Below are 15,134 nucleotides of genomic sequence, written 5' to 3'. Positions count from 1 at the left end.
GCAGGGTAGGGGGTAGACCTCTCTGCTGTTTGTCCTTGTACCCTGGTTTGGGTGTGGCCTTCCCCACAGGACCAGCAGCTCCCCAAGGGCAGACCTCCCATCTACTTTTCTCTGAGGTCTCCACTATCTTGCTGCATCCAGGACTGGGCCCACAAGGGGCATAGAGATCACTGAGCCAACCAGGGGTTTTCAGACTGTGTCCAAGGTGCTCCGGGTCTTTACATTCCCATATCTGGGAATACGGGATGTTTGCACCACCCTGATTCATGCATAGCAGTCTCATGAACGTGTGTTTACAGATAGGTGTTTTGTGTAAGATACAGTTTTGATAAAGTGTTCTGTGGCTTTAAAAAAAAAGGCTTGAAAACCAATTAATTGCTTTGCGTTAAAACATACTGAGAGCAGGGGAGAGTCAGGTCACATACAAGGACTTCCTGGCTTTCAAAGAATCCAGATCAAGATTGATATCAATGGCCCCTGGAAGATGTCCTTCCCCAGGTGGAGCAAAGTCTGGGGGCCTGAAGGCAGGGAGCAGAATGTAGTCCCACCTTCCTCCCAGCCAGGCCTGGGGACCTGGCCTCTCCTGCCCCAGCATCCCATTCCTGTCCCTCTCGGAACCAAATGGGACAGACCCTGTCCAGACCCTGTCCTGAGTATCCAGGTAGACAGCAGCCTCATGGTGCCACCTGCCTGCAGGCCCAAAGACACCATGGCTGTGGCTGGGCCCTCTCTCCCCCCAGTAGATCAGCCTCCACATTCAAGGTGATGCTGTGTCCCACAGGCTGGCTGATGAACTAGACCATCAGATAATAATCCGTAATCCCTGGCACCCTTCCACCTTTGCCCAAGCTGTTGCTTGCAACTGCTCTTCTTTTTTTCTCTCCATCCTTCAAGGTCCAGCTCCAGCATCACCACCCCTGGGAGGCTTTTCCAACCATTGATTATTCAGGCCTACAGCCTGGTCTGCCCCCATTCTGGAGCCCTGCCCTCCATCTCTGTGAGATTACAGGCCTTTCTCCCCCTACCTTCCTCTGGCCCCTGCCCCTGTTCTGTGACCTCCATCAGCGTGACACCCAGTAGGTGTACGTACCTGTGTGTGCAGACACACGCTTGCAAACACACACACACACACACACACACACACACACACACACACACAGTGTTCTCAGAAGCCTGGCTCAGGGCCTAGCAAAGAGAGTGTCCACCCCCAGAGCCAGAAGCCTGGGGGAAGCCCCCAACTCAGGACACACAGCCCCCAGCTCCACCACCAGGCCAGGGCCTCTAGTCTGGGCCATCCTTCTCTCTGGGAAGATGGAGAGGGGGTGGAGGAGAGGAGACCAACTTCCGTTCCCACCTAAGACCAGCCCCTCCCCCTCCCACATTTCAGGACGGGGCAGCTATAAATATCAGTGGGCCCAGGATGCTGATTCCCACGACACCAGCCCTCCCTGCCCCTTCCCTTGTGCGCAGTGACTGGGGCCAGTCCAGCTCTCCTACAGCTGGAGGCCAGCCAGGCAGGCCTCCGGCCCAGACACACACACACACACACACACACACACACACACACACACACACACACACACACACACACACACACACACACTTCTCACCGTGGTGAGGGCAGGAACGAATCACCCTTTTTGGGCGTCTTGGAGCAGCTAAGAGTAAGCTTCCTTCCCGCCCCTCAGTCCTGACTCAGGCCCCACCTCTCCCTCCTCTGAGTCCTCAGCTCCTGGAACCTCTACAGGGCTGGGGGAGACAGGAGGCCAGCCTCACGGTGGTAAAGGACATGGTGTTAGAGAGCTTAGAATTTAATTCCAGCCCTACAACTCGATGCCGGTGACCTGGCCTTTCTGAGCCTCAGTTTTCTCCTCTCTGAAATGGGATAAATAATTCCTACCTCCTATGTGTGTTGGGGATTAAAGCCCTTTGCCTGGAGTAAATGCTCGTAGGTGCCTGGTCCTGAGGTTGCTGTTATTCTGTTATTCCCATCTTCTTCTGGAGTGGGGCAGGCCCAGCAGTGGTGGCGGGGGATGGGTGGGGGGTGGGGGGGTGGTTCCTGCTTAGGAATCTTTGAGAAAGTTTCCAAAGCAGGGGATTGGAGGGGGTCTGTGTGGGACGAAGTGACACGGAAAGGGGGAGGCAGGCTCCCAGGGCACCTGTCAAGCCAGCCTCTGCCCGCCAGCCCAGGACCCTTCAGAAAGGGGGGTGAGGGTGGGCCCTGCATCTGACTGACTCACTGGGCTGAGGTCCACACACCTCTCCTGTGTGAGGAGAAGCAGGACAGCCCCTTGCAGCCCCACCCCAAAGCCTAATGGTCCCTTGGATGGAGATGGTTGAGCCAGGACGTAGCACAATCAATCTGTTGAACGAATGACCAAATGAAACGTAGACCCTGTCCCAAGAGCAGATGGGTGGGGACGGAGAGAAAGAGCAGGCCTTGGGACCTTTTATAGGATGGGGAGCCTAGAAGCCTGTCTTTTCCCTGCTCTCTGCCCACCCTTCAGGGGCCCCTCTGGAGGTAGGGGCTGGAGGCCAGGGCCCAGTGACGTGAGACGGCTCCCATGAAGCTCCCATGGGGCTATTACCACCACTCATTAAGCAGTAGTGGCTGCATCACGAGGAGCAGGATCCAGAACGAAGGCTGAGGGATTCTCTCTATCCTGGGCTGCTTGGACCCATCGGGGGTGTTGGTGATGCCTGAGTCCATGTAAGCGTAAGATCAGAGTTGGTGGAGGTGAGGGGAAGTGAGTCTCAGGAAACGGCTACAGAGTGGGGTGAGCAGCCTCGGGGAGTGCCAACTGGAGGGACACTCTGCATAAAAAGCCTGGGCCCCCAAGTCAAGATCCCAGTGTGGGGGCATCCTCTGCTTTCACCCCCAGAGAGGTAACCTTCTGAACAGACTACTGGGCAAAGACTGGTCAGCTCCCCAGTTGTGTGCTAATAGAATCCAGGCTCCCGCCCCCGGCTGAGGCTCCATCTCTGGACATCTGGTGCTCATGTGCTTCCGGACACTCATCTGGAGCCCAGCTGAGCCTCTCCAGGGGCAGGTACTCAAATGGGAGCCCGTCCCTCCAACTGTTGACAGCCCTGGGATAGAAGAGATATTGTAGGGACCTGAGCCAAATGTGTAATGGCAGCCCTTGGGGTACCTGGCCCTGCTGTGTGGCCTTGGGCAGACCTCTGTCCGTCTCTAGGCCTCTGGGTAGGACCTTCATTCTCCAAGGTCAGCTCTAAAATTCTGAGCTCAAGCCTCTTGGGAATAGGACAGAGCTCTCTGCTTCTATCCAGAGAGAGCCAGCTGCTTATCTGGGTCCACACAGCAAGGCAGGCTAGGCTCAGAACAGGGCTGAGAGGCGGCCCAGCCTGCCAGAGCTCTCTGGCATCAAGAAACCGTTTTCCTAAGTTGGCACAGAGCCCTGGGGCTCTCCTGGGATGAAAGCGGCGGCTCCTCTCCACCCCCAGTTCCCCTCTTCCACCCCCGCCCCCAGCCCCAGCCCCACCCTACCAAAAATAAACCCAGTCACCCCATCTTGTACCAGCCAGACCCACCCAGCCCCTCCAGAGCCAGTTGAGTCACTGCTCAAAGCTGCTCCTTTTTTTAACCGTCTGAGTCACCAGTTGTGGCTGTAGCTCCATGACACATGCCCCAGGCTGTAGCCACCCCACAGCCCCCAACGGCACAACCAAGGGAGGGGAGGGGTCTGAATGGAGACTGGCAGCAGGTGTGAGCCCAGGCCATAGCCTCAGCCTGTAACTCCTCCAGGCCCGGGGAATTCACCTCCTAGCAAGTCAGAGCCCAGACCTGTCCCCTGCAGTCCTGGAACTGCCCTGCCCCCTCTGTCCAGGACAGTCCTTCCGCGATCTTGGCAATGAAGCCCGTGTGCATCGGCTCTGCCCCCACAGCTTTGCTTTGCCTCCAAACGGACCTGGGCCTCCCAGCATTAGATTGCCGGGAACAGAGGGTCTCCAGGTCCTGGGGGTGGGAGGAGTAGGCAAGGCCTGGCCTTCTTGGGTACAGGCCACAGAGATGCCTAATTCTTGCCCTTCCTCACCTGGATCCAACTCAGACTGACCAGTCTGCCCAGAGCGCTGTGAAGACTTTCTTTGGGACGGAAACCCCCGCTTCAGATCTCCGCTTGCTTCCTCTATCTCCCCTCTATTCAGGGCGTCCGCTGGGCTGCAGATCTCTCTCCCCAGACCCCTGCCTGTCTCTTTGTCCTCCCCAAGGTTGTCTCTCCATCTCTCTCTCCCCATCCCTGCATCTCTCTCTGGCTGCGCTGTTCTCTTTCCTTTACCCAGTCCGCTGGCAGGCGGCACCCGCACCCCCAGAGGTCCTTCTCTGCCTCCTGTGCCTGGCAGACGTATAACACACCCTCACCTCCACCCATTCCCACAAAGGACTCTGGGCCCCAGGGACCGATTCTGAGAGAAAATTTCCATCCTCCTCACCCCAGTCCCCTCCTTCCCCTGCCCCAAAGCGCAGGCTACATCCTGTCCCAGGGAATGTCAGGATCCCACAGGCACTTCCTTGGGGGCTGAGAAAGGGGGGCAGGGGGCCTGGGAATGGCTCCACCCCCAGCCCCTGCCTGAGCGGGAGCCTGCGTCTCAGACCCCATCCATCTCCTGTCTGTGGCTGTGGCCTCCAGCTATAAATAGGTGTTCTGATTCTATTTTCTTTAAAAACAAGCACCAGACTGTCACCACAGGCCCAGAAAAGCGCTCCCTGGCTGGGGCAGTGCCCCAGTCCGCCCCAGCCATTGTGTCCAGCCTCACCCCACCCCCGGCTGCAGGCACCGGGGGCCCTGGAGGGCAGAGGAGGACTGAAAGAAGCCTGGAGGTAAGACAAGTGGGAGGCAGAGCTGGGGCAAGCTCCCAGGTGCAGCCCCTCCCTGCTGGGTCAGCCAGGGAATGTGGCACCCCTCCTGCCCTGTTGGGCCCCTCCCTCCTATCTTGCCATCTCCCGTCACCAGTCTTGTCCCTTTGAGGCTCACAGTGTTAACAGAGAGAGGTGACAGTCACACAACTCCCCAAGCCACAGTTGAGTCTCTTTGCACCCCAAATGCGGAGAAGGAGCTACGGGCTATGGGGAAGGGTGGGGGAAGACTTCTTCCCTGAAGGGGCATGAGGGCATTTCACAGGCAAAAAGGAAAGAAGAGCTTGCTGGGCAGAAGGCCCAGCCTGAGCGAAGGCCAGAATGGGGACCTGTTAGGTGTGGATGGAAAACAGCCCAAGGTCTGGTGAGGCTGGCAGGTGGGGTGTTCAAAGGAGTGAACAGGAAAGCCTGGCGGGGCAGGGGCAAGGTCACCCAGCACCTTCAGTGCCACACCAGAGGGCTCGGGCTTGATGGTGGGGCACTGGGGAGCCATCGAAGGCATCCAGGCAAGGGAGGAGGATGGAGTACCTCAGTTTAGGTTAACTGTGGCTGCAATTAGCAAAGGGAGGCAGCAAGGGATGGTGACCATGTGTCTTGTGGGATGGCACAGAGAAGCAAGAGGGGGAGACAGACTTGAAGGACAAGTGATGGAGCTGAATGGATGGAACATTCCTTCATGGTCAGGAAGAGGGAGAGGGTCAGAGCAACTTTCAGATTTCTGCCCAGCGGTGGGTGCGTGTGGGGCCTTCACTAGGTGGTGAGCAGGTTGGAGGAGAGATGATACTGAGTCTGGCTTGAGCGGGTGGGCTTGGGTTTGGGGGTTCCTATAGATATTCCCGGTGTAGACGTCTAGGGGGCATTGGCAGGCAGGCCCAGAGCCCTGGAGACTTGGTGCTTGAGACAGAGATATGGGTACGACAGCAAAGAGGCAGTGCCTGAGGTCAGGGGAGAAGAGGTGGGCTGGAGAGAGGGTGGCAGAGGTGGGGCACAGCTCAGTGGGTGCTGACGGACTGAAGGGGTCTGCGGAGTTGTCAGATGGGGGTACTAGGCAAGGAACTATTCCAAGAGGAGTCAGGCCTGCCCAGCAGTGGAGCGGGGGCCAGGGGGGTCTCAGTCTGGGGATCTCTGGTAGAACCTGGTTAGCACAGAGGCCACCAGCAAGGACACTGTGGTTTCCTGGCCCACCCTCCTAGGCCACACACTCCTGCTGGCACAGCACCAGTGCCAGGAACTTGCTTCTCTGCCTGGCTGCTGTCAGACAGCAATGCTGTTAGGAAATCCCTCCTATGGGGCAAATGTCACCACCATTTGATCCTTGCATTCCCTTAGGTGCTCATGTTTCATCTGTTGGTACATGTGTATGGGCCTCCTGGATGGCAGATGCGCTGGCCCGGAGATACAGGCCCTGGGTCCTGTCCTCAAGAGCCTCCAGTCTAGCCAGGCCCGTGGCCCCTCAGGCCAGAGGTGGCTGTGCTGTACCCACTGTAGTGATCACACCTCCCCACCAGCCACTTCCTGCTGGGCTGGGCTGGCCAGGGGGGTGTGTGTGTGTGTGTGTGTGTGTGTGTCTGTGTGTGTGTTGGGGGGATGATCCCTGACCCAAGCCTCTGCTTCCCCCAGTCTCCTGGATGTGGGACTTCTGTCTGTGGGGTCATCCCACCCCTCTTTCCTATATTTCAGATGGGGGAACTGAGGCACAGATGGCTGTGGCTTCTCCAAGGCACACAGCCTGTTGAGCACAATCTGTGCCAAATTCGTCCAGGCTTCTGTCCAAACCCACAGTCATTGCTTCCACTATCCCCTGTCCCAGCTCGCACACTCACTGTCTCCAAGGCCAGCCTGCCAGGCTGGGGGAAGCCCTGAGACACCTCCCCAGCAGCCCTGCCCTTAGCGGTTTCTCATCCCAGAGTGATGGGGAGACTTGGAGATGAGCAACAGGCCTCCCACCTCTGGCTTCTGCCCAAGAGAGGGGCTGGCCCATCAGAGAGCAGGCTTCTCACCCTGGGCAGAGCCCACACCCCCTGCCTCTCCACCCTCATCTCTCACCTCCAAGACCCCCGTGGGCATGGGTAGCACTCTCAGTGGTTTCTGGAATGTGCCATCTTCAGCCAGCCTTGAAGAAGGTCCCTCCCTGATCCAACCAGCCCCAGACCAGACCCCATCCAGCCACACTGGGAAAGGCCAGCTGCCAAACCACCCATCGAAAGCAGATGCTTTCCCCTTCCTTCCTCACTCCCTCCCACCTCTACCCCCGACCCTGAGAGAGGGAGCCCAGAGCCCCTGAGGACTGAGGACCGAGGACCGGAAAGGAAGGGAAAAAAGTGTCTTCCCAGGCAGGAGGCCAGCTCTCACACCCTCCTCCCACTGGGGCCAGCAGCAGATGCTCCACTTCCGATTCACAGGCAGCAACCAAACCCCCCCCCCCACCCTCCCTGCTTCTGTGTGCACACACCCCTCCCGGAACCCACAGCGCTCAGCTCTGGAGCCACACCCACAGGGGCTCGAATCCCAGCCTTGCAGCTGCTCATCTTTAGGCCCTAACACAGATGACTGCTGTCTTTGACCCTCAGTTTCCTCACCAGTAAAATGGGAGCAACCTCACAAGGACCCTGTTGCAGTGGGGGACTGCAGACCCATGCCAGGCGAGGGGTCTTCACTCTGTTTCTTCCCTGCCAGGGCCCCTGCCTCAGCCTGGGCCCACTGAGATGAGGATCCCACCTTGCTTCTGGGGCCAAGAAAGCCAGAAGGGACGGGATGTGGAAAAGGGCATAGAAATCCACTCAGCTGCCCTATAAGGAGGAAAATTATAAGGCAAGGAAAAGCCGCTCGGAATTGCTCCATGCCACAGCAGCCCCACCCTGGGGAGCAGCAGGGCCTCCACAAAGACTCCATTGAGGGCCCCGCTTCCTCCACACCCCTGCCCTCCAGCCTGGGTGGACTCTGGGCTACTTCTTCCAGCAAAACCTCTCATTTTCCCTCCCACTTCCTCTGTGCCCCACGTGGCCCCAGGGTTGGAACATGTGGCTGGGAGCCCAGGGCACCAACCCTGCCCCTGTCGATGTCTGTGGACCAAGCTCAGCATCTCCCACCCTACCCGTTCCCTGCTTCCTCTCCAGGGGTACTCACCTTCCAGAGGGGATCCCTGAATTGGAAATGTTCCCCAGTGTATGCCACTCAGCATGGGTGGCCTCCGGATGCTTGGTTAGAGGACCAGTAGCTGAGACCAGTGACCAGAGTCAGGGCTCAGCCAATAGCTAAGGAAACTGTTGTCCTGCCCTGGCCTCCTTGGCCTTGAAAGGAACCAGAAAGGCAACCAAAGAGGCCAAGTACCCCGAGAGTGAGTCTCAGGGCTCAAGAGTTCTTGGAGCGAGGAGGGATGGGGCCATCTTGACCCCAGCGAGGTCTCCGTAGTGTTGAGACGGGGAGGTGGTCAGACAGGGCCTGGCGTTCCTGCTCTCTATTGAGACAGCTTTTGTCTCCCAAGAGGAATGCTGCTTCTTTAAGTCCCATGTGATTTTGAGCTAACCTACCGTTGTTCCTATGGCTGTGGCTCACAGGGCAGGGGAGGAGCAGGTGGTCGGTAGGCCTCTGGGGTGGCTCTGGGTTATTCCCTGGTCTGGAATCAGTGGGTAGGAGAGCCAGCGCGGTGAGCACAGTGGGTCTGCAGGTGTGTGAGCCTCTCGCAGGCAGCCAGCCCTGGCAGGTCATCTAGCCTTGGCTCTATGACCCCTGTGTCACCACCAAGGGCAGGTTATGTTGTCCCTTTGGTCTGACCTGAAGTCATCCCCGTAACTTTCCCCCATTACCTTCAGTGGTAACAGGCTTGGTGGAAGGTCATAGCTCGGTTTGGGAGGGCTGAGCCTTGGGGGGCTATGGAACATGCTGAAGGAAGGGCAGACACCTGAATAGATGCAGTGACCGCTTCTCCCTTGCCCGAGAGCCCAGGGAGGCAGGCGTGGCCAGGGAGTCATGGTCCAGTACCCAGAGCCAGCCTGGGCCCACCGCACCAGATCCTCACATGCCCACGCTCACCTCGACCCGCTGCGACGCATGGCGCTGCCCTGCACTCATTCACACTCACGCCCCCACGCAGCCCACTGTGGCCGTTCAGGAGTCTGCAGTGCTCTGTGGGGCTGAGTTCTCGTCTCAGAATATTTGCTTTCCCAGCTATGAAATGGGCGGGAGCAGTAGGGAGCATCGGCCGCACCGGCAGTCCTGGGAGCTGAAGCTCTGGTTCTAAATCAGAGGGAACTTTCCACCCCACCCTCCTCAGAGGTCCCCTGGCTTGGCGGCAGAGTGCTGGTAACGAAAAAGCAAGTCCCTTGGAGGCGTGAGAGGAGGGGATCAGGCCTGAGGTCCAGAGGGCCTGGGTGACGGGGGCAGAGCCCCGGGCCCGTCCCTGCTCTCACACAGGGCCGGCATTCAGCCCGCAGGTGGGCCACTCACACACACGCACCCACGAGGGGAGACAGAGAGCCCTTCATCCCTGCCTTGGCCCTCCCAGAACACCCCACCCCGCAGCCCCCCGTCAGACTCCCTCAGGGGGACTCTCCCAGCCTCACCGCTGCCTACCCAAGGCCAAGATCTAGAACCAGGATCTGTTACCCCTGGTGCCAAACCCCAAGAGGCTACGGTGGAAAAGCCCAGCTTTGCCCCCACCCTCCGCAGCTGGCTGGTGGGGTGCCCCCTCCTCACCCTCCTAGATCCTGTGCACGGCAGCAGGCTCACTGCCAACGTCCTGCCTTTTCTGTCTCTCTTGGTTTTTCCTCCCCCATCTCCTTCCTCAGGCCTCCGTCTGGATCCCTGAGCTCAGTCTTTGTGGAGGAGGGGGTCTTTATTTCTCATTCTCACTTTTACTATCTTTCTCAGGCTTTCTGAATCTCCCAGGTTAGTTCTCCTTTTCCATCCCCGTCGCTACATTATTATATTTGTGCGTGAATGAATGAATGAATGAATAATGGTTCCCAAGTCTCTCCCCATCCGTCTCTCACCTCCTGCTCCGCCTCGGTACCACTGGATGTACCTTCCCCACATCCTCATGTCCAGGTCTCCCACCACCCACCCTTGACTGTGGGGCCGGGCACTTTCCACCGGCCATCCTGCCGGCAGCTCTAGGCTCCCAAACTTTCTCCCTTATAAAGTCAGGCAGCAGCAGACACCCAGGAATGCTGCTGCTGCCCATGACGCATGCCAGCTCTGGGGCCGCCTAGCTGCTCCCAGGCAACCAGGAATGTGGTGGGAGGGAGCACACAGAGATTGACTGCCCGGCGTGGGGTGTCCAGGCAGGCAGGGCTCCGACAGGTGGCAAGGCCAGGAGCTGCAGGCTTTCTGCTTCTCTCTGTCAGATTGCTTCTCCTCTGGAGCCTCAGTTTGTCTGTCTGGTAAGTGGAAGCCAAGTACCCTACTGCAGGCAGGGGCCACAGAGAACTCTGATGTTGTGGAACCCATCACCAAGGAGTGAGGGTCCCAGGGCTGGGGAGGCAAGTCTGGCTCTCTGGACTGTTCTGGGGCAAGGGTGGTGCTCCCAGTTACAGCCGGGATGGGACAGAGGGAAGAGGGGGGCCAAAGACCAAGAGAGGGAGAGAAGAGGAAAAGCAGAGGCAGAGAGACAAGGGACATGTGGGACAGAGACGGGGAGGGAGACAGACTGGCCAGCCCCAGGGGTTCTGAGGACCCAGAAGGAGCAGGGTCTGCAGCAACCCCAAGACTGGAAAGGCACTCATGCTTGAGACCCTGCCCCTGGCCAGCCTGGGAGAGGGTGGGGAGCCTGAGAGAGACTGAGAGGCCAAAATCCTGCTGATAGGCAGAGGGTTGAGCGCCATGATGGAAGTAAGCCTCATGTTTGGGGTCCCCCAGGGACAGGGACCAGGTCCCCATCCATAAACGTCCTAGGAGTGGCCCAGGGAGCCAGGAGATGCCAGCATAACCCATGCTCTGCCAGAGGGTGGCTTGTTGGGGGACCTTGGCCTAGGCTTCATCCCCCTGTGTGAGAAAGGGCCGCAGCGGGGACGGATACAGGCTCTTTCTGTGCTCCCAGCCCTCCTCTCAGGAAGAGGGATGGAGTGCCCACCCTGGGCCCAGACAGCAGCGCCCTGTTCGTGGGCAGGAAGGGTGGGAAGCTGTGGGATTCTCCACCTTCAGCAAACCTCTCGGGTGGATGGGTGCCGGGCGGGAGGGGCAGCAACCCTCCAGGAACACACTGCCCCTTTCATGGAGCCAGGCACAGCCAAAGTCGTGGCGGGCGGGCACCGAGGGGCAGGACAGGCCTGGGCACAATCACTGCTCTGTCCTGGCAGCTCCCAGCCCACACGCGTACACATGCACAAACACACAGCCTTACGCAAACCCAAAATACACTCCCAGCAGCCACCCACATACTTGCACACGTATGCAAGTACACATCTACACCCCCCTGGACATTCACCTGTGTATCTTCTTCCAGGCAGAGAAACCCATACCTGTGGCACTCATCCTGCCCCTCCTAATTGTCCCCCAGACCCTTTGGGGTGTCCTGCTCCCCCCATGCCAAAGGCCTGGAGCCACCCAAGCAGCCCATACCATTAACCCTCTGCACACTCATGTTTGAGAGCAGACCCAGACCAGAAAGGGACCTCCAGGACTAATCCCCACAGACAGGAGGAGAAAAGAGTGGGAAGGAGTGCCCATTTTACAGAATGGTGACACTGAGGCCTGAGTTGGGCCCCTTCTTCTGGCCCAGAGGGCAGCCCACATAGCTGCTGCAGGCCTGAACTGGTGTTTTGATGAATCATGGCTCTTCTTGGCCCAGCAGAGTCAAGGACAGTTCTCCAGGGAGTAATGATGCCTCCTCTCCTCCCCCCACTGCCCTGGCACCCCTCTCAGGCTGCTGAGCCTGGTGTGGCCCATGCTCTTTTCTCTCTACTCTTCTGTCTTCATTTCCAGAACCTGTATATCCCTGCCAGTCTCTTGGCCTTGCTTCCCTCTGAGACTGCCCATTTCCCTCCCTCTCTGCTCCTCTACACAACCCTCACCTCCCCCAGGAAGCCCTCTGGGGTTGACTCCAAGCTCATGACTTCTTTATCCTGCATCCCCTCTCCATTCGAAGCCCCTCTCCAACTGTCCCCCTGCCCCCAGCCCAGAACAGGGATTCTGGGTTCTTACAACTGCAGCCCATCAGAGACAGTAAGAGAGGCAGCAGAAGGAGACCAGGAGGTGGGGGGAGTGGCACTGTCAGAGTTTCCAAAATCCTGGCCAGCAAGGCCTCAGAGGCCTCCGTTGGGGTGAGGGGGCTGCCTGGCCAGTGCGCTCCCAGCAGCACAAGGCAGCTTGTGTGAGCCCTTTCCTGCCTGGCCCCGCAGGAAACAGCAGGGCTCAGCCCCTCAATGGGCCCATTCAGACCCCCAGCTCTCTGGAAAGAACCTCTGCTTCCTGTCACCCTCCCACTCTGGCCTGGAAAACCAGGCCTAACAGGCTGCTACTCTCCCCTGCTGGGAGGGTGCTGGAGGCAGGTGGTTCAGTGGTTAGAGCCAGCCAGCTACTTCAGTTCCTGCCTGCTCCTCAGCTTGACTGTGCCCTGGCAGGTTGACATCCACCTTTAGCAAAAGGGAGTGTGGGTGAGGACTTGTGCTCACTCCCACACAGGGGAAGCAGCGGGCCCCCAACCCCTGCGTGGTAGGCAGGTAAACGTTTAGCAACAGGCTCTCCTGGAGAGAGGGAGCCCTGATTTGTAGTGTTTGCCTCTTTCCGTGGTACAAATATTCTCACTGGGCAACATCACCTGGCTTGCAAAATTCCTGAAAATGTAACAATCAGCTCTTGCCAGCTGTTCTGAGTTCCTACGTGCCACGGCGGTGACTCCATCCTACGGGGCCACCTGCCCCCCCTCTTCGGCTGTGGCTGCCCTCAGTTTAGTGTGCTGCATTTTGTTCTTAAGAATCGATGATCTTGCAGATAAGGCACCCCTGTAGGTGCTTGCCAGCTGCCAGTTCCCTGGTCTGTCCCTCACGGGCACTGAGGTGTCCTGGGCCTGCTGGGCCGTGTCCGCCTGGATGGTTTTGCAGTTCTCCTTTGATTCCTTTAGCTTCCCAAACAAGGCTCTGGTGTTGCCAGCAAGTGCTGGCAAGAGGGGATAAGTAGAAGGGATTTCAGCTCAGCCCGGGGGGAAGAGCATCATCTTTCTTGGACATCCCTCCATCCCTCCAGGCTGTGTTGGCTGCCCTTAGGACATACAAGTCTGGGACTCCTCCAGCGGCTGATGCTGCTTCTTCAGGTGCATGTCAGCTGGCTCAGGCTGCCCGGGGACCAGCATGTATATGGCTGGTGCCAGCTCATCCCTATCTAGGCCATCAGCCTTTACTCACTCTCACCGGATTTAAGAGAAGCCCCAGGGGGGTGAATCATCTTTGTAATCCAGCCCTGTCTCCCAGCCCAGTCAAGTCGGGAGAGTCAACACTATATTTGGCACTAATCTCCACAAAAGGAATGGACCAGAAATTGTGGCAGCAGGTTAGAGGCCAAGGGAGGCTAATTTGGGGAAACTGCTTGGAGGGGGTGACAACTTAAAATGAGGAGGTGTCCCAGTGTGGGACAAAAGGGGCCCTACACAGTGACCACTGACCCTGGGAAACCCCAAATATGACCTCCTGTCTTGGGAGGCCCTCTGGCCTGCCCATCAGGCCGTCATCCCCTCCCAGGCCTTGTCTTCAGCCTCAGACTGAGGCTTGGAGAACTCAGCTCTTGTCATCCCTGGCTTCCTGGCCATGGTAGAAATAAAGGGGCCGGATCTGACCGCTCACCAGGGACCTTTAATAGCTAAACAGCAGGAAACAATACAGGGTGATGGAGGAAGTCTGGCCCATTTTGGGTCCGGCACTGCACGTGGTCTCCATCTAGCCTCAGAGCCTTTGCTCTTCGATGGACAGGCCAACAAGCTGCCCCCCCTACCCTCAAAGACAGCTGGGAGCATGGCCCAAGAGAGACGCAGGGATGGGTGGGTTGCCTGACTTACCACCACCAGAGCCCAGCTGTGGTCCCAGCCAACCCAGGGGCTAAACCATATGGGCGCTTAGGAGAAGGAATTCGAGCAGGGATCAGCTTGGGTAGAGGTGCTTCTCCTAGAGCTTCATCCCTGGGGGTTGTGAGCATCGGGCCAGGTGATCAGGCCAGTGACCACTTCCCTTTGAGCCAGACCCAGGATGGAGATTCATCTGGGGCCCAGGGGAAGAGAGCCAGAGCTGCCAGAGGCCTCTGGCCCCAGAAACCTCTGAGGAAGAGACCTGAGATGCTTGAAATGCTGGGTCTGACCTCCTTCAGAGCCAGAGTCTGGGCTGGACACAAGGTGAGGCCGTGCCTTCTGGTGCCAGGACCAAGCAGGTGCTGGGACCAGATGAGGCCACGGGACAGCGCCACATAGGAGAACCGTGAGGGAGCTCCAGCATGCCACGCCCTCCCTGCAGCCCACGCGTCCACCATGCAGCACCTCTCCTCCAGGCAAGGGGCTAAGCTTCACCACAGCTCTCTCTGTCACACAGCCTCCTTCTTCGGAGAGAACCACCTGGAGGTGCCTGTGGCCATGGCTCTGACTGACATAGACTTACAGCTGGAGTTTTCTACGTCCCAGCCCGAAGCCCTGCTTCTCCTGGCGGCAGGCCCGGCTGACTACCTCCTCCTGCAGCTCCACTCTGGACGCCTGCAGGTCAGTGACATCTCCCTGCTGGACTCCTTCTCTAGCTTTGAGTGGCCCCCAACTGACTGTGTGACCTTGTGGGAGTCACTTTCACCTTGAGGTCTCAAGTTCCCCACTGTGAGATGGACAGAAGCATCCCAGAAGGTGTGACTTCCTCATGAACCAGCTCTGCCCTCCTGCTCTCTAGCCACACTTCTCACCACGACCCCTAGCCGGTCCTTTGTGTTCTGACCCCCTTGACTGCTTTCAGTTCCCTGCCGTCTTGTGGTGTCTTGCTGCCAGGCTTTTGCTCACTACACTCCCTCTGCCTGGTGCAAGCCTCACTCATTCCCTGCACCTGCCTAACTCTAGCCTCTCCTTGAAGTCTCAGCATGGGCATCCCTTCCTCACCTGGACTGGGTCCCCTCTCCTGGGTTCCAGCACCCCCATGCACTCCTCTGGCATAGCACCAATCACCCTGATTCACCACGGTCTGTCGATGATGGAACAGCCAATACTGCCACAGCTTCCTCAGTTTTCTGTTTCATCCTTCAAGTCACCACAAGCTTTATTAGCAGAGTCTTCTGGCTCTCTCTTGAGGCTTCCCCCTAACCA

General features: G+C 58.3%; 2 protein-coding genes across 3 annotated transcripts in view; one reads left to right on the top strand and one right to left on the bottom strand.

Annotated features, from left to right (window-relative positions):
• Positions 1-10,013, bottom strand: part of CIMAP1C (ciliary microtubule associated protein 1C) — a 33,248-nt gene extending 23,235 nt beyond the window's left edge. The window contains exon 1 of the mRNA XM_082452706.1: positions 9,868-10,013. Within this exon, the coding sequence (XP_082308832.1) occupies positions 9,868-9,916 (49 nt within the window). The 5' untranslated portion in view covers positions 9,917-10,013. The remainder of the gene's footprint in view (positions 1-9,867) is intronic.
• Positions 1-15,134, top strand: part of CSPG4 (chondroitin sulfate proteoglycan 4) — a 35,819-nt gene that overhangs the window by 4,881 nt on the left and 15,804 nt on the right. The window contains exons 1-2 of one of the 2 annotated variants that reach the window (XM_082452584.1): positions 10,125-10,257; positions 14,386-14,549. In XM_082452584.1, coding sequence (XP_082308710.1) covers positions 14,427-14,549 — 123 coding nt within the window. In that variant the 5' untranslated portion in view covers positions 10,125-10,257; positions 14,386-14,426. Of the gene's footprint in view, positions 1-10,124; positions 10,258-14,385; positions 14,550-15,134 lie in introns of those variants that run through there. The other variant, XM_082452583.1, reaches the window with a different exon arrangement.

Source organism: Balaenoptera physalus, assembly GCF_965194825.1.
Source record: "Balaenoptera physalus genome assembly, chromosome: 2".
Lineage (NCBI taxonomy): Eukaryota > Metazoa > Chordata > Mammalia > Artiodactyla > Balaenopteridae > Balaenoptera > Balaenoptera physalus.
Note: the sequence above shows the minus strand (reverse complement) of the source record. Positions and strands in the feature narration are given on the sequence as shown.